Below are 18,952 nucleotides of genomic sequence, written 5' to 3'. Positions count from 1 at the left end.
AAGAACCAATCCGCGCCCCCTCGGTAGTTTGGCCCGAGTATGGGTCTGATGAAGACTGGGTGTGTCAAATCCTAAATGTATATGTTAACAGAAAACAACCGTTTGACCCAGAAGAGAGCAAATGCTCCACCTGGTTGGCGGGCGACGGCGAGAGTCCCACGCGTCTCTATCCTCTGATTCCCCAAACAGACCCGAGGAAGCCCCAGAAATCTTGGGACATCCTCACCGACGGTTTGCCACTGTCTGCCCCGCCCCCGTATATACCACCCGCGCACGACCAGGCGTCCAGCGCAGACCTCCCTCCTGCGATGGATAAATCCAATTCCCAGCAGGCTATGACCAGTGAGGCAGGGACTGCTGGGGGGGGGGCACAGGAGGGGACGCAGAACCCACCCCAGGCACTAGGAAATCAGTCCGACTCGAGATGCGGAGAGACGGAGAAGAGGGATTGAGAGCTGGGAGGAGTGACAATATTGAACAGCTGAACCCCTTACGAGAGGCGCCATTTGGGAACGAACGGACCGGGTTCGTAGTACAACCTTTAAATTCTGGGGATATCCGGCAACTCCGTAATGAACTACCCCGTCTACTGGACGACCCCGTCAGTGTGGGAATACAACTGGACCAATTTCTGGGGCCCAGTATATACACATGGGCTGAACTGCAGGCCATGATGAGAATACTATTTAATTACGATGAAATTGTTATGATCCGGAATAGTGCAATGGCCATTTGGGATAGGGAGCATCAGGACGACCCTCAGCGTGGAGAGCAGAAGTAACCCTTAGAGGACCCCCGGTGGGATCATTTCGACGCGGGGGGACGGGCCAATATGACAGATCTCAGAAGCCTTATAATCAGGGGGATCCAAACCTGCGTGCCCAAACAGCGGAATTTAGCGAAAGCATTCGAAGTTGGACAGAAAAAGGATGAATCCCCGAGTGAGTTTTTAGACCGTTTGCGGGAGTCCATGCGAAAGTATTCAGGTTTGGACCCCGATGGGGAAATAGGCAAGGGCATGCTTAAGGTGCACTTTGTGACTAAGTCATGGCCTGACATTCAGAAGAAATTACAGAAAGTGGAGGATTGGGCTGAAAAGGATGTTGCAGAATTATTATGGGAAGCACAGAAGGTGTACTTTCAGAGGGATGTAATAAGGGAGAAACATAAGACAAAAATGATGGTGGCAGCCGTACGGGAAGCTTGTAAGTCCACCGGAATGGGGGAGGGAGGTTATGGGGTGGAAAGAGGAATGTCGAAGAAAAGTTGGAGAGGGAGAGAAGCGAGTCAGGGCAGAAGTGAGAGAGGAGGATCTTATGGAATTGAGCGGCCTCAGGAGGCCGGATGTTACATTGCGGGAAACTTCAAAAGGGATTGTCCTGAGTTTAAAAGGGAAAGAGAAGGGATGTATGAAATGGAGCGTGAACAAATGGATTAGGGAATTCAGGGGAGGATCGAAACATGGACCTACCAAGAAGCCCTGGTAAATTTACGGGTGGGCCCATTTAGACAAGATGTTACCTTCTTAGTTGACACAGGAGCCGACAGATCCTCAATTCCCGAAAACATTAAACATTTCAGGAGTTAAGGGTGGGGTTTTTAAGTGCGAAAATATTCGAACCACAACCCTTGCGGCTGGAGGAGGAGGAGCTCCAGGTGGAACTCCTTCACCTCCCCCATCTTCCCTATGGGTTGTTGGGACGGGATTTGATAGTCCGTTTCAGATTACAAATAGAAGTGGGAGAAGAGGATGAATTAGCCGTTACCATGTCATACCTTAGTGAGTCCCGATTGACAGAGATAGACTCTAGGGTTTGGGTCGCCAAAGGGAACCGGGGAGGACTCGCAATTCGACCTGTGGAGGTAAACTTAAAGCCCCAGAGCCCCGACGTCAGAGTGCGCCAATACCCCATCTCTTGGGAAGGGAGGCGGGGCCTGAAGACAGTTATGGAAGACCCAGTAAAAGATGGATTGTTAGAGCCCTGTATGTCACGATACAATTCCCCCATCCTGCCGGTCCGGAAGTCGGACAGGAGCTACCGAATGGTCCAAGACCCAAGGGAAGTAAATAAAATTGTCCAAGTACGGCACCCTGTGGTACCGAACCCATACACTCTTCTGGGGCGAATACCCCCGGACCACGGCTGGTTTAGTGTTATAGACTTAAAGGATGCCTTCTGTGCGTGTCCCCTGGACAAGGACAGTAGGGATCTTTTTGCTTTCGAATGGGAGGATCCTGATACTGGCAGAAAACAGCAGTACAGGTGGACCGTGCTCCCCCAAGGATTCACTGAGTCCCTGACTCTGTTCGGGCAGATTCTGGAACAATTATTGGAGGGACTAACCTTGTCCCCGGCCCTTAAGCTTATATAATACGTGGATGATCTCCTTTTATCCGGACCCGCGGAGGAGGACGTCCTACTTGGGACTAATGCCCTGTTAAATTACCTAGCTGAGAAGGGGTTAACAGTGAGTCAGAAGAAGCTCCAATATGTCGAGAAAGAGGTTAAGTACCTGGGACACTTGATAAGCCAGGGACAGAAACGAATAAGTCCGGAACGATTGCTGGCAATAATCGAACTAGGCCTCCCAATGACCAAGAGAAAATGAGGTCTGCAGATGCTGGAGATCAGAGATGGAAATGTGTTGCCGGAGAAGCGCAGCAGGTCAGGCAGCATCTAGGGAACAGGAGAATCGACGTTTCGGGCATTAGCCCTTCTTCAGGAATGAGGACAGTTTGTCCAGCAGGCTAAGATAAAAGATAGGGAGGAGGGACTTGGGGGAGGGGCGTCGGAAATGTGATAGTTGGAAAAAGGTCAAGGTGAGGGTGATAGGACAGATTGGGGTGGGGGCGGAGAGGTCGGGAAAAAGATTGCAGGTTAGGGAGGCGGTGCTGAATTTGATGGATTTGACTGAGACAGGCTGGGGGGAGGGGAAATGAAGAAACTGGTGAAATCCGAGTTCATCCCTTGTGGTTGGAGGGTTCCTAGCCGGAAGATGAGGCGTTCTTCCTCCAACCGTCGTTTCGCTGTGGTCTGACGATGGAGGAGTCCAAAGACCTGCATATCCTTGGTGGAGTGGGAGGGGGAATTGAAATGTTAAGCTACAGGGTGATTGGGTTGGTTGGTCCGGGTGTCCCAGAGGTGTTCTCTGAAACGCTCCGCAAGTAGCCGGCCTGTCTCCCCAATATAGAGGAGGCCACATCGGGTACAGAGGATGCAATAGATGATGTGTGTGGAGGTACAGGTGAATCTGTGGCGGATATGGAAGTTTCCTTTGGGGCCTTGGAGGGAGGTGAGAGGGGAGGTGTGGGCGCAAGTCTTGCACCTCCTGCGGTTGCAGGGGAAGGTGCCGGGAGTGGAGGTTGGGTTGGTGGGGGGTGTGGATCTGACGAGGGAGTCACGGAAGGAGTGATCTTTACGGAATGCTGATAGGGGAGGGGAGGGAAATATATCCTTGGTGGTGGGGTCCGTTTGGAGGTGGCGGAAATGACGGCGGATGATGCGCTGTACATGGAGGTTAGTGGGGTGGTCGGTGAGGACCAGTGGGGTTCTGTCCTGGTGGCGGTTGGAGGGGCGGGGCTCAAGGGCGGAGGATCGGGAAGTGGAAGAGATGCGGTGGAGGGCATCGTCGATCACGTCGGGGGGGAAATTGCAGTCCTTGAAGAAGGAGGCCATCTGGGATGTGCGTTTTTGGAACTGGTCCTCCTGGGAGCAGATGCGGCAGAGTCGAAGGAATTGGGAATATGGGATGGCATTTTTACAGGGGGCAGGGTGGGAGGAGGTGTAGTCTAGGTAGCTGTGGGAGTCGGTCGGTTTGTAGTAGATGTCCGTGTTGATTCGGTCGCCTGAGATGGAAATAGAAAGGTCGAGGAAGGGGAGGGAGGAATCTGAGACTGTCCAGGTGAATTTGAGGTTGGCGTGGAAGGTGTTGGTGAAGTGGATGAACTGTTCCACCTCCTCGTGGGAGCACGAGGCGGCGCCGATACAGTCATCGATGTAGCGGAGGAAAAGGTGGGGGGTGGGGCCAGTGTAGTTGCGGAAGATGGATTGTTCCACATATCCTACGAAGAGGCAGACATAGCTGGGCCAAGACCAGCTCCCAACGACCAAGAGGGAGTTGCGGAAGTTCTTGGGACTCTTAGGCTATTGTCGGTTATGGATAGATGACTATGCCCCCTTTACTAAAGACTTGTACCTAAAACTCATTGAGGAGGCACCCAACAGAATAAAATGGGAGGAGGAGGAGAAAAAGTTAATTGGAATCCTAAAAGAAAAATTGATGACCACACCTGTTTTAAGCTTGCCGGATTTTAGTAAGACATTTCATCTCTTTGTGAACTCCAGAAAGGGAGCCGCTTTTGGAGTATTGGGGGGGGGGGGGGGGGGCTTTCCTGTCAAAAATTCTGGATCCAGTCTCCCGAGGGTGGCCGGAGTGTGTCCAAGCGGTGGCAGCCACGGCAAAGCTGGTAGAGGAAAGCAGGAAGTTGACTTTCGGGGCCCCCTTGACAGTCACTACTCCCCACCAGGTTAGAACTATCCTGAATCAGAAGGCTGGGAGGTGGCTGACTGACTCAAGAATTCTGAAATATGAAGCCATATTGTTAGACCGAGAAGACCTCCGAATAGAAGTCGGGGGCTGCCAGAACCCGGCGGACTTTCTTTGGAAAGGGGAAGGGGAGGAGGAACTGGAACACTGCTGTTCAGACATAAAAGAGTACCAGAGTAAAGTGAGGGAAGATCTGAGGGATACCCCCTTACATGCAGGAAGGCGGTGGTACATTGACGGGTCCGCTCGAGTCATAGATGGGAAGAGACACAATGGTTAAATAGTCATTAGTGAGACTGGTTGGGAATTAGTGGAAAGTGGACGGCTACCGAATGCCTGGTCCACACAAATGTGCTAAGTGTATGCCTTGCACCGGGCTCTGAGGAATTTAAAGGGAATAGCCGGGACAATCTACACTGACTCTAAGTATGCCATTTGGGGTAGTACACACCTTTGGGAAGATCTGGAAGGAAAGGCGAATGATAAATAATAGAGGAAAGGAGTTGGTGCATGAGAAACTAATAGCCATGATCTTGGAGGATTTGTTGCTGCCACAAGAGATTGCTGTAGTACATGTGAAAGGGCACCAGAAAGACGATAAAATAGAGACCCTGGGGAATCAATTGGCAGAAGAACAGGCAAAATTGGCCAGGATGAGGAAGGAAGTAATAAACTGCCTGGTAAGGATTCCCCAGATATCCGAAATTACCGAAGTGCCCACGTTTACTGACAAAGAAGAAACTCTTCTTGCATCTCTGGGGGGTACAAAGGATAGGGAAGGGAAGTGGACCTTACCCGATGGCCGCCAGCTACTAAATCAACCGTTGACGCGGGACATTATTGCCCGTCTACACCAAGGGGGTCACTGGGGCGCCCAGGCACTGTGTGATGTCTTCCTGCGCCGATATGCTCACCCTGGTCTGTACACGGTAGCCAAGCAGGTCACAGGAGATTGCATAACATGTCGAAAGATTAACAAAAGAGGGCTGCGGCAGCATGCAAGACAAGGAGGTAGGAGTCCGGCCTATAGGCCGTTTGAGTATGTCCAGGTAGATTACACTGAGCTCTCCCCCATAGGTCGCTTGAAGTATCTATTAGTAATAGTAGATCACCTGACAGGATGGGTGGAAGCTTTCCCCACTGCCATGGCAATGGCAACTCAGGTTAGCAAAATTCTACTCGAACAAATCATCCCACGATTTGGGCTGCCCCGCGCTATTGACTCTGACCAGGGGAGCCACTTCACCTTGACCGTCCTCCAGAATGTAGTGCAAGCAATGGGGATTGACTGGCATTTGCACACCCCCTGGCATCCCCCCTCCTCGGGCAAGGTCGAAAGAATGAACCAGACCATCAAAAAGCAGCTAACCAAACTCACTAGTGAAATCGGCCTGCCTTGGACCAAGTGCCTACCCCTTGCCCTATTGCAAATTCGCACCCAGCCAAGGCGGGATTTGGCCGTCTCCCCTTTCGAAATGCTGTTTGGCCTCCCGTTCCATGGGCCGAAGGGGGAACCTCCTGTATTCGAGTCTCGGGATATGTTTGTGCAAAAATATGTGGTGGCTCTGGGGTCTGCTCTATCTCGTTTGCGCCAACAGGGACTTTTGGCACAGACGCAGCCCCTCGAGTTTGCGGTGCACACCGTCAAGCCGGGTCAGTGGGTCCTGATTAAAAGCTGGAAGCAACGTACCCTCGAACCAACTTGGGACGGTCCCTTCCTGGTACTTTTGATGACCGAAACGGCTGTCCGTACGGCCGAAAAGGGCTGGACACATTACGCTCGAGTCAAGGGACCAGTGCCACAACCGACGGAGGACGAACGAACGTCTCTGACAATGGCATCTAAGGAACAGAGACCCCGAGAACAAACTAATCGGACTTTGGCGAGTCTAAAGGAACTGTGCCCTCTGGCTACAGGTGTCGCGACAAAATGCGGTCAATCGTATTGTTAACTTGCTATGCCATTATCCTTGGGCTGGGTCATAGTGTGCGTGTTACCCAATTTGGCCTCCGGAAAAAACAAGCAGAGGACCGTCAGTGGTTCTCCATCTCAGTGCTTGCCAACAAGCCAACACAGACATTTAGCTTAGACCTACGTGGGTTGGTGCCCTGTAGGACCAAAAGTGAACTGAATCAAACTAAGCGGAACCTAGAGAGAGAAAGGGGATTCCAGGGTCAGACATTAGTATTACAATTGCATGGTAGGGAAGGCATAAATATGCCTCCAGCCCCCAGGGTCCAGCTATGGTGTCAGTTGTCTGTGATCCCATCACCCCTGGACGGGATTGTGGGCAGAATCAATGCAATCCGCTCTATCTGACCATAAAGAACTTGGGAAACAATGGGGCGAGCCTTAATGGAACAATACTGGGTATTAGGGTTGGGAGCCAGGCAGGACAGGAGGGGTTGCAGCTGTGCTGCATGTATATCACGGTCATTGAAGCTGAGTCTGGGGGCTCATCCGCCACCGATGAGCAGGAAAAGATTAGAATAATTGAGGTGACGGATTTGGAAAAGACCTTTGAAATAGAAACGGGATATGGGGAGGCAAATGCCTGGATGGAATGGGTCAAATATATTGTGAGGAGCATGAAAAAGAGTGATTGCTACGCATGCACGAGTGCCCACCCTAACCCTCAGGTGGTCCCATTCCTGCTGGGATGGGAGAAACACCCATGAGCCTTGGACTGCATGATAAGGCTGTACCAGGACCGAGAGGCCTGGAACGATTTCACTTGTCGATCCTTGAGTTTGAAGTTTCCCCCCGTCAGGTCAGAGGGGGCGCCCCGCCCGCCATCATTCTCAGGGGTAACGGGTACGCATCAGGCCTGCGTCTCTCGGATGGGACTACAGTGGGACAACGATGTGGGGACATTTGACAAGTGCAGCGGATCAATTCGGCTGGTCAATGAAACTACCGGGGGCGGGAATTACTCCCACATTCATGTGGCTAGGTCAGACCTCTGGTGGTACTGTGGTGGGAGAGTTCTGCGACCGACCCTGCCCCAAAAATGGACGAGCACTTGTGCAATCGTTCAATTGGCCATCCCATTCACCCTGGCATTCGAAAAACAAGAGCAACCCCGTTCCAGTGGAAGAACTGAGAGCTTTGGAGACCTCTTTCGATGATAACATATTTAGATGCCATAGGGGTCCCCAGGGGTGTTCCTGACGAATACAAGGCTAGGAACCAGATAGCGGCGGGTTTTGAGTCGTCACTGTTCTGGTGGGTGACCATCAATAAGAACGTGGATTGGATTAATTATATTTAATACAATCAGCAGAGGTTCATTAATTGTACCTGGGATGCAGTGAAAGGAATAGCAGAACAACTGGGCGCCACTAGTAGGATGGCGTGGGAAAATAGGTTGGCCTTAGACATGATGTTGGCAGAGAAGGGGGTGTTTGTGTCATGATAGGCACTCAGTGCTGCACTTTCATCCACAACAACACAGCCCCTGATGGGTCCATCACCCGCGCCCTGGATGGACTCACCACATTGGTGGACGAACTGGCCGAAAACTCGGGCAGACTCTGGCCTCACGGACTGGTTGGAAGCTTGGTTCGGTAAATGGACGGGAGTGGTCGTTTCCTTTCTTGTCTCATGTATAGTGGTGGCAGAGGTACTCACTGCCCTTGGGTGTTGCGTTATTCCCTGCGTCCGGGGATTAACTCAACGACTGATCGAAACCGCCCTTACTAAGAGGGATGTTCCCTATGGGCAGGTTGAAGGAATGAATCTCGAGATGGAACAAAGTGAATCCCTCTTGGGCGGGGGTAGTATTAGAGACGGGCAGTTTGATGAACAAGCTCGGGAGTTATTAAACGCCCTGGAGAAGAAACTTACGGTTTAAAAATTACAGGCCGTAAGAAAAGACATGGGGGATTTGTAGTGTAATTTTTAAACGGTTAGCAGCATTTTAGTCTTTTCTACCTTATAGTAAACACAAGCAGACACTCGAAACTGTTGCCGGACCTCCCCCATGTTTTTAATGAATGAAACAATTGTAACAGCTTTCCTCGATAGTTGAGAGGCCGCCCTTAACCACAGTTGTACAACATCATCCATATAAGGAAAGAAAGGGGAGCTCGAACACTGATTGGCCAAGTGAATAACAAAATAATCGCAGGCACCAGAACCCAAATAAGGAAAACGGTGGGGAACCCTAGCACTCATTGGTCAAGACAGCAGTAGGAGACCCAGCCCACATATACGTGTATATAATGCGTGGAGATTACTATGCTTGTGTGTGTACCAACGGGAACAACACCCGACTTTGCAAAGTTGAATGAAAAAGTTTTGGACAGACCCCTCTGTATCTTTGTTCCTGGGAAGGGAAATAAAAGTGCCGGAGATGGGGCCGGACAGCCGCTTATCTCGCACATAATCTTTGCATCTATTTGCTCCTTCATAATGTCAGAGATGAGAATATTTACTGATGACCGTACAATGTTCAGCACCATGTGCAGCTCCTGTCCTTACTGTATCCTGGAGCCACTTGTCAAGCTGTTGCTTCCAATTCTGGAATCTCCATCATTGAAAAAGAAAGTTGACAGGTGCATTCACATTCGTGTCCTACCTTAATTTGGAACTAGATTGGTATTCCTGCATTGTCACTGAATCAAAGTCATGGAAGTCCCTGCCTAACATCAGTATAGATGCATCTTCACCGGATAGACCAGTTGTTCAAGTCGGCAACTCACCAGCACTGTCTCAATGGAAGTGAATGACAAGCCTTGCTAGTGTTGGCCCTGTTGCTAAACTGTAAGTTAAAAACAAGATTGCTGGAAAATCATGTATCCATAACCTCTCAAGACAAATGGAGCTCCATTTCAGGTGCATTGTTTGTAGATATGTTCTATGTTCAAAGTTATTGCACAGCTCTGGAGCAGGTGGGATTTGATTCCAGGCCTCCTTGACAAGACACACGGATTTTACCATAAGAGACCTTCAAATTATGGATTTATGAGGTGCAATTTTGGATTGATTTATCAATCAATTTTGGATTGATTAGACACTCGGTCTCTAGATGTGCTATTTAGTTCCTGTAGAGGGAAGTAAACGTTTTGCCTTGGGAGCAGAGCATGATAATTGGAGCTGTTCTGGGAACGTCCTTAAAACAGGTAAACATCTTACAACTCCGACAACTTTTCATAAGACACAACAGGTTTCAAAAATAAATTGGTTGGTCAGCTTGTCTGAAACATCCTACAAAAGCAATAAAAATCATACTAAATATGAAACCTTTCAGGCATGAGCCCTTCTTCAGGAATGGACACACTTTCAGCTCTGATCTCAAGCATCTTTCTCCGAGATGATGTAAAAATGTCCTGTACTAAAATCTTTTTAAATTGATTAATGGTTTTGCTGCTTATAGTTTAGAATTTTCCAGACACATCAATGTCAGCAGCGCTTCCACTGACTGCCTGATTTTACAATATCATCTCAAAGGTCTCTTCTGTTTTGAGCAACTGACTATGCAGTGATTGGGAGAAAAAAAAATGATGTTTTGCAATGTCCTTCCTGAGTGACTTCTGGATTCTCACCAGAAGGGAAATTCATTTTGAGTATATTCCGTCTTCATTTAGATCTCCATCTAACCTGCATCTTTATGTCCAAGGCCTTTCCAAATGCTTGTTTCTTTTCAAAAACCTTTGAGCAAAGAGAGTTTTAACTACTTCAAGTTAAAGTAACAGTGGTGCAATATAGTTCGTATTTTGAAATACTTCCATTGGAAGCTTTGACGAAAGAAAGAGTAACAGGGATTTTAATGCTTGGCTTTTTTTTAAAACTGAAGACAATTCTTTGAGATATCTAATCTAAAAATAAAGTGACAAAGTTGATTGATGAGGGAAGGGCTGTAGATGTCATACTCATGGACTTCAGTAAGGCATTTGATAAGGTTCCCCAAGACAGGCTGATAGAGAAAGTGAAGTTTCTGGGGCTCCAGGGTGTATTAGCTAGATGGATGCAGATCTGGCTGGGCAACAGGAGACAGAGTAGCAGTGAAGGGAGTTTCTCAAAATGGAGAACTGTGACCAGTGGTGTTCCATAGGGATCCGTGTTGAGACCACTGTTGTTTGTTATTTACATCAATGATCTGGAGTGATGTACAGGTGGTCTGATTTGCAGATGACACGGAGATTGGTGGGTTAGCAGATGATGAAGGGGACTGTCAGAGAATGCAGCAGAACATAAATAGATTGGAGATTTGGGCAGAGAAATGGCAGATGTAGTTCAATCCGGGCAAATGTGAGATGATGCATTTTGGAAGATCCAATTCGAGAGCGAACTACACGGTAAATGGAAATGCCCTTGGGAAAATTGACGTACAGAATGTTCAGGCCCTGAAGGTGGCAATGCAGGTCGACCAAGTGATCAAGAAGGCATACGGATTGCTTTTCTTCATCGGACGGTGTTGAAGAAAATCTCAGATGCAGACCTTGAATTGACCAATCTTATTACATCTCATAATATGTCATGGGTAGCAGCCAGTCCATAAAACAAATGGATCACGACTGTGTCGAAAAGCTCCAGTTCAGTAGGGATTCATAAATGGCCCAACGACAATTTGCTTAACTAGACTCAGTACTAAAAATTAGCCACGAGATGGCTGACTTACACTTGCATGCAGCAGAGTTGAGACCTTGCCAAGAGTGGGTATTAATGGTGCATTGTTCTCAGGACTTGGGTCAATACTCTGTATTCACATGCTCATTAGCGACAGTCTCCAGATAAGGCAGTTCATGAGTCATGCGAGAAAGCATACTATCTCATAGGTAAGGCAAGTCTATTTCTAGAGCAAATTATACAATGATGGAAGAGAAAGTTAAAAATCAGACAACACCAGGTTATAGTCGAACAGGTTTATTTGGAAGCTCTAGCTTTTGGAGTGCTGCACCTTCATCAGGTGGTTGTGGAGTATCAGATTATAAGATACAGGTCTTTTTCAATATATCATTTCAGTTACATCACACTGTAAACTTTTGCTATAAATTCTATGTCTTTCGATTTTATATTCCACGACCATCGAAAGCACTGCAAAGGCTACTGCTTCTAAATAAACATGTCGGACTATAACCTGGTGTGTGATTTTTTTTTAAACTTTGAACCAAATGCAATATTCTACATATGGCCTAGCCAATGTCATATGCAGCTGCAAAATGACATCCTGACTCTTGGACTCAATGTCCTGACCAAGACTGGAAGTATGACACACACCTTCTTAACACCCTATCTACATGTGTGGCCACTTTCAGGGAGCTACAAACTTGAACCCTAATATCCCGCTGTACATCGATATGTTCAGGGTTCTGTCCTTAACTGTATACTTTTCCTTAACATTTGATCTCCTAAAGAGTAGCACCTCACACTTAGACAGATTAAATGCCATCTGCCACTTCTCCGCCCATTTCTGCAACTGATCTATATGCTGCTGCATCCTTTCACAACCTTCTACAATATCCACAACTCTACTGATCTTTGCATCATCTACAAACTTACTAACCCATCCATCTACAACTCCATCCAAGTCATTTATATCTGTTACAAAGGCAGAGGTCCCAGTATGATTCCCTGCGGAACACCACTAGTCACCATTCTCCAGCCAGAAAAACACCCTTCCACAACTACTCTATGCCTTCTATGGGCAAACCAATTCTGAATCCATGCGGCCAAGTTACTGTGGATCCCATGCATTATACTCTTCTGGATGAGCCTACCATGAGGGACCTTGTCAAAAGCCTTACTAAAATCCATGGAGACAATATCCATCTGCTGTACCCTCATCGATCACCTCCTCAAAAAATTCAACCAAGTAAATTCGACACAACCTGCCCTACACAAAGCCATGCTTAAATCCGATCCTGGAGAATTCTGTCAATAGCTTCCCAACGAATGATGAAAGACTCACCAGTTTATAACTTCCTGGATTATCTCTAATTGCAGTCTTGAACAGAGGAAAAACATTAGCTGCTTGCCAGTCCTCCGGTATCTCTCCAGTGGCTAGTGAAGATACAAATGTATTGGTCAAGGTCCCGGTAATCTCCACTCTTGCCTTACTGAAAAACTTGGTGGAGATAGCATCAAGCCCTTGCGACTTAGCAACTTTAATGCTCTTCAAAAAACCCAACACCACTTCTTTCTTGATCTCAAAATGCCCTTGCATATTAGCATGCTCCACACTAATCTCACTATCCTCTAAATCCTTCTTCTGGGTCAATACTGACACAAAGTACTCATTTAGGATTTTGCAAGCCTCCAAGCACAAGTTCCTCCTTTATTCTCAAATGGTTCTACCTTCTCCCTCATTATCCTCTTGTTTTTATTTTTTAATGTATGCCTAGAATGCCTTGGAATTCTCTTTAAACCTATTTGTCAATTTCATGGTCCCTTCTTGCTCTACTAATTCCCTGCTTGAATTCTTTCCTGCTTTCTTTATAATCTTTACAGTCCTTGTCCAATTTTAGCTTCCTAAACCTTCCATTTGCTTTTTTTTTTCTTTTTGAATAAATTCACAACCTCCCTCTTTGTCCAAGATTCCCTTACCTTGCTATCCTTATCCTTTCTCCTTACTGGAACATGCCAGTCCCAATATTGACCCGTTGGGAACTCCACTCCAAATCTTCCTCCAGCCAGAAAAATATCCACTGACCACTGACTCTCTCTTTCCTATCACTCAGTTAATGTTGTATCCATGTTGCCGTACCTCTTGTGCCATGACTTATAATCTGCACAATTTGTTGTATGCTATCTTCTGGAAATCCATGTTAATCACATTAGTAACATTGCCCTCATTGACCCTTTCTGTTAAGTCATCAGAAAACTTCAGCAAGATAGTTTTACACAATTCCCCTTGACATTTTTTAACCAACCCACCTTTATCCATGTGATTATCAGTTTTATCCCAATAGTTGTTTCCTGAAGCTCTCCCAACAACAGTGTTAAACTGACAAGGCTGTCAATTCCAGGATTAATTTACAAGTCTTCACAGAACAAGGTCATAATGTTGATAACCCTCCAGTCTCCTGACACCTCCTCTCAGTCCAGAGGAGACTGTGATGTTGTGGCCAGTGCCCCTCTCACTTCAGAATCCTTGGATGGATCTCATCCTGATCTGGTGTCCTGTTAACCCCGAGCGCCAACGTCATTTGGACAGGTAACTGGATAGAAAAACTTTCCTCCTCAGTGTATCCACACATTAACAGTTTACTGATTAGTATCATACCTGTTTTCTCACCTTCATTTGAAAGACTTAAAAATAAACTCTTATTTCTCTCCAGCGCGAGGCCCCAGTCCGCGAGCTCGCGCAGAGTCGGTTAAACGGCCGCGCCTCGAGACCCCGCGTGAGCCCTCAGGGCGGACCTTTACTCTCATCCAGCTCTGATTGATCAGACCATCTGTCAATCTCGTGCTTATAGCCAATAGAAGTGCGGTCCCGCGTTGGGAACGTCATCTGGAAGTGGATGTGGATGAAAAGAGAAATCGCTGGAGAAACTCGGCAGGTTTGGCAGCTTCTGTGGAGTTAAAACAAAGGTAACGTTTCAGATTCAGTGACCCTTCATCACTCAAAGTAGCTCGGAAAAAAAGTGCAGTTAGTGGCTCTCACTCCTGCAATAGGTGGAGATGGAGCCCAGAAAGAGAGAGAAGAGACGCAGATAAAGGGGATGGATAATTGTGAGGCAGGGAGAAATAAAAGCTGATACAGGGGAAAATGTAGGAGCAGATTACTGCAGATACTGGAATCTATTGAAACCAAGTCACATTCTTGATGAAAGGCTTATTTCCGAAATGTAGATGGCACATCATTTCTGTGTTTTGGGGTTTCGTTTGAGGGAAGGAGAGGATTGATAAATCAATGGCTGAAAAGGTGGTGCAATGTGCAGGGATTCAGTTTCTTGGATCATTGGGATTTTTTCTGGGAAATAAAAGATCTGTTCAAAAAAGATGGGTTTCACCTGAACTGGAAAGGGACCAATATCCGACTGGGGAGATTTGCTAGTTCTAGTTTCGGATCCTGCCAACATTTTTAGAGTGGTGAGGTGGGAGCTTCTAAGTAACAGTGCATAGACAGAAATATGAGGATGGTTCTGAATCAGAAAAGAGCAAGTTAATTCGAAAAGACAGACATGAGCGGTCAGAGAATGATTTAACTTTCAGGTAAGGCTGATAAGCTCAGCGCATGTATGGGAATGTGGGTTTGGGATGTCAAAGCTACTACAGGAGCTTGGCTGAGGAATTGACAAGAGAGGCAGCTCAACATTCCAGGCTTTAGGTGTTATAGGAGGGATAGTAAGAGAGGAGAGGAAATGGCATATTTAATTAAGGAATACATTACTACTGCAATTAGAATAAAATTAAAAATCACACAACACCAGGTTATAGTCCAACAGGTTTAATTAGAAGCACACTAGCTTTCGGAGCGACGCTCCTTCATCAGGTGATTGTGGAGGGCTCAATCGTAACACAGAATTTATAGCAAAAATTTACAGTGTGAGGTAACTGAAATTATACATTGAAAATTGATCGTTTGTTAAGCCTTTCATCCGTTAGAATACAGTGATAGTTTCACTTCTTTCATGTGTAAATCACAAAACGTTTTTTTAAAAGTTGCATTCTTGGGTTAGCTGTTAACAATGGTGATAGCTAGACAAAATGTTGAAGATGTTAGCCCCCTGTGTTCTCTGTCTATGACCTGATGTTTAGATTGATTCTAATCTAAAAAATGAGATAACAAGTTTTACATAAATTCATGCAGTTTTTGAGCTCAGAGTTCTACATGACTGTATGCAGTTTTTGAGCAAAGTGCAATATAACTCTGCAAGTACAAATTCACCCCACAAAATATATATGTGCATGTGGGTCTTTGTCTGTCTCTGTGTGTGTGTGTGTGTCTGTCTGGGGTGGGGGTTGTGAGTGTGAGAAAGTGTGTGTGTGTGTAGGAATATCTGTGTGTGTGTGTGTGTGTGTGTGTAGTGCAATAGTGATCACCTGTATTGTGACATGAACCCAAAGTCCTGGTTGAGGCCCTCCCTATGGTTACCGAACTTAGCTATTAGCCTCTGCTCGGCCACTTTCCTCTGCTGCCTGTTCCGAAGTCCACCTTGGAGGATGGTCACCCGGAGATCCGACCACCAGTCTCGGACATTTGCCATAAATTTTTGCTATAAATTCTGTGTTAGGATTGAGCTCTCCACTATCACCTGATGAAGGAGCTTTGCTCCGAAAGCTAGTGTGTTTCCAATTAAACCTGTTGGCCTATAACCTGGTGTTGTGTGATTTCTAACTTTGTACAGCCCAGTCCAACACCAGCATGTCCAAAATGATGGCAATTAGAATAGATATTTCTGAGGGACTGTCATAGTGTTAAAGTTTTGGTTGGTGAAGTATTTGTTAAATGTGTTTCAGAAAATTTTCTTTATCAATATATAAATGTTCTGTGGAGAATGAGCAAAACTTGAATATCTTTTGCAAAATAAGGCAGAGTAAGTGGCTGGAACTAGTGATTATAATGCTGTTAGTTTTAAAATAGCTATGGAAAAGGATAAATCTTCCAAAAAAAGTTAAAGCTCTTAATTGGAATCAGGCAAAATTTAAGAGAATGATTTCAAAAGTTGATTAGAGCAGACCGTTTACAGGTAAAAGTATGACTGACAAATGGGAGTCTTTAAAAGTGTGATAATGAGTGTTTAGAAGCATATGGTCCTGTTGGTTGAAGGGTATAAAGAGGGTAGGAACATGCTTAAAAAGGAAATCAGAAAAGCAAAAATGGAAAATTAGATTTAAGATAACCCAAAAAAGATTCTATAAACACTTCAAGAGCAGGAGAGCATTGAGAGAGAAAGAGTAAGACCCTTTAAAGATCAACAATGTTGTCTTTGTGTTGAACCTCAGGAGGTGAGAGAGATGGCAACTGAATATTTCACATCAATTTTTACTGTTGAAAAAGAAATGGGGGCTCGAGAACTCCAGGAAATAAATATTGATATTTTGAAAACAGTCCACATTACAGAAGAGGAAGAACTGGAGGTCTTAGAAAACATAAAGATAGATAACCCCCCAGTACCTGATTATATGTGTCTCAGGATGTTGTGGGAAGGTGGGTAGGAAATTGCGGGGCACCTAGTAGAAATATTTGTTTATCTATATGTTGGGGAAAAGTTAACATTATTTGCCCAGAAGCCATTTTCCTGATTTGGCTGAGAGTTCCATTTTGTGTCCCCAGCCAGAACTTTGCTGGCTATGCATTCCTTACTATGAGGTAATGTGAAAGGTTATCCTTATCTTCCTTCTCAAGATAGCATCTCCTCCCTTTGCTGAATGATCAGCGCAGGCTGTAGAACTAGTCAAGTTGACATAGACTTTCCAATTCATCCCCCTTCCTTCTCTAGTTATTGCCTCTTCATGGTCATTCAGCCAATTCGGATATCTCTGTTTAGTGTTAACTGGAGCAGGTGGTGATACCATTTCATCTGTCCACTTATAGAATGCATAATAGTGCTTTAGTTTTGAACTTAATGACTAACCTCTAATTTAGTACCAACTTGTAAGCATGCCAAACTGTGTAATTAACGATCAGCTCCTTTCTCTATATAATCCTGTAGTATCCTGATGTACTTCGGAATAACACTGAGCCACAGTTAGGATGGTGAATTCCCATGATATATTGTGTCATAAACTAATCAGTTTGCAAGGTCCAAGTCTCGAGAGTTTTCTTCAACACTATGAGCATGGGTGAAGAACCGAAGAACTGGAATTTGGCTAATATTGTGCTATTGTTTAAGAAAGGGTGTGAGGAGAAGCCTGGGAACTATAGACCTGTGGGTCTAACTTTAGTGGTGGGTAAGTTGTTGGTGATGATTCTGAAAGATAGGCTTTATATGCTTTTAGAGAGGCAAGGATTGAGTAGAGATAGCATGGATTTTTTGCAAGGAACATCGTACCTCACAAACTTGCTTGAGTTTTTTGAGGAAGTAATCAAAAAGATTGAGGGCAGAAGAAGTTGTTTGCTTGGATTTTAGTGCAGCCTTTGACAAGGTTCTGCATGGTTGACTGGTTAGTAAAGTTAGATCACACGGGATTCAGGGTGGGTTTGCCAATTTGTTACAAAATTGGCTTTGGAGTAGGAGACAGAGGATGGTGGTGGAGGTTTGTTTATCGGACTGGAGGCCTCTGACCAGTGGTGCTCCACAGAATTTGGTGCTAGGTCCACTACTTTTTATCATTTTACATAAATGATTTGGATGTAAATATAGGAGGTATGGTTAGCAAGTTTGCAATAAGTTTGCTTCGTCCTAAGATGGCAGCACCATATGGCAGGATGGTTCTTCTGCCAGAACTCATTTGCTCCGACCACTTTTCTCTTTCTTTCTTTTGCTTCTCTGTTTTTTATTTCTCTTCTTGACCTTGTCCTGAGTTTGGACAGTACCATGGCAGCAAGTGTCCAATACAGGGAAGAGTGAGCCCAGGACACACCTCGAGTGAGCAGCTACTTACTTTTCCAAAGCATGCACAGGACCTAAAATCAATGTCTGTCATATCGGTGGAGACGACATCAGCGAGATCAACCCAGCGGCAAAAGATCATGCCTGAGGTTTGGTGACTTTGTTGTTGGTTGGGTCCAGCACTAGCGGCAGTGCAGTGGCGGAAAGGCATGATGGCAACATCGATGAGGTGAGTCTACCGGTGAGAAATACAGCTCTGACGTTGGTTGGTTTGGCGCAGCCATTGGCTCGCAATGGTTGAGCAGTATATGTCTAGGGATCAGCAACTTCAGTGTTGGCTGGGTCCACTGCATATGGTGGTGAAGTGGTGATGGAAAAAGAGTGATGGCATAGGCATTGATGACAGTGTTTAACTGGCTCAGCTTTAGCCATATCTTTCCATTTTTCCTTATTCTTAAATTATTCAAAATAGTGCTGTGTCATTGTGACAAATGAAATGTTTTCACTGTATTTTATTGTACTTTTTTATGTAAAATGCATGTGACAATAAAATAATAATCAAAATCAAATCACACCAAAATTGATGGTGTAGTGGACAGTACAGATAGTTATGTCAGAGTACAATGGAATCGTCATCATATGGGCCAATGTGCCAAGGATGGCAGATGGAGTTTAATTCAGATAAGCATGTGGTGTTGCATTTTGGTATGGCAAATCAGGAAAGGACCAATACACTTAATGGGAAGTGTTGACAAATAAAGAGACCTTGGGGTGCAGGTTCATTGTTCCTTGAAAGTGAAGTCGCAGGTAGACAGGGTAGTGAAGTAGGCTTTTAGTGTGCTTGCCTTTATTGTTCAGTGTGTTGAGTATGAGAGTTAGAAAGTCATGTTGCGGCTATACAGGACTTTGGTTAGACCTTTTGGAATGCTGTGCGCAATTCTGGGCTCCCTATTGTAGGAAA

At 45.8% G+C, this 18,952-nt stretch overlaps 1 protein-coding gene across 1 annotated transcript in view; it reads left to right on the top strand.

The window, feature by feature from the left end:
- The window catches only part of LOC148134107 (NACHT, LRR and PYD domains-containing protein 3-like), a 43,341-nt gene extending 29,403 nt beyond the window's left edge, over positions 1-13,938 (top strand). The window contains exons 6-7 of the mRNA XM_087985684.1: positions 12,497-12,588; positions 13,831-13,938. Coding sequence (XP_087841810.1) covers positions 12,497-12,588; positions 13,831-13,938 — 200 coding nt within the window. The remainder of the gene's footprint in view (positions 1-12,496; positions 12,589-13,830) is intronic.
- Positions 13,939-18,952: the final 5,014 nt, after the last annotated feature.

Source organism: Chiloscyllium plagiosum, unplaced genomic scaffold, assembly GCF_037043375.1.
Source record: "Chiloscyllium plagiosum isolate Xiang-an unplaced genomic scaffold, Cpla_swu_hap1 HiC_scaffold_75, whole genome shotgun sequence".
NCBI classification, from domain to species: domain Eukaryota; kingdom Metazoa; phylum Chordata; class Chondrichthyes; order Orectolobiformes; family Hemiscylliidae; genus Chiloscyllium; species Chiloscyllium plagiosum.
This window is presented reverse-complemented; position numbering and strand designations above follow the sequence as displayed.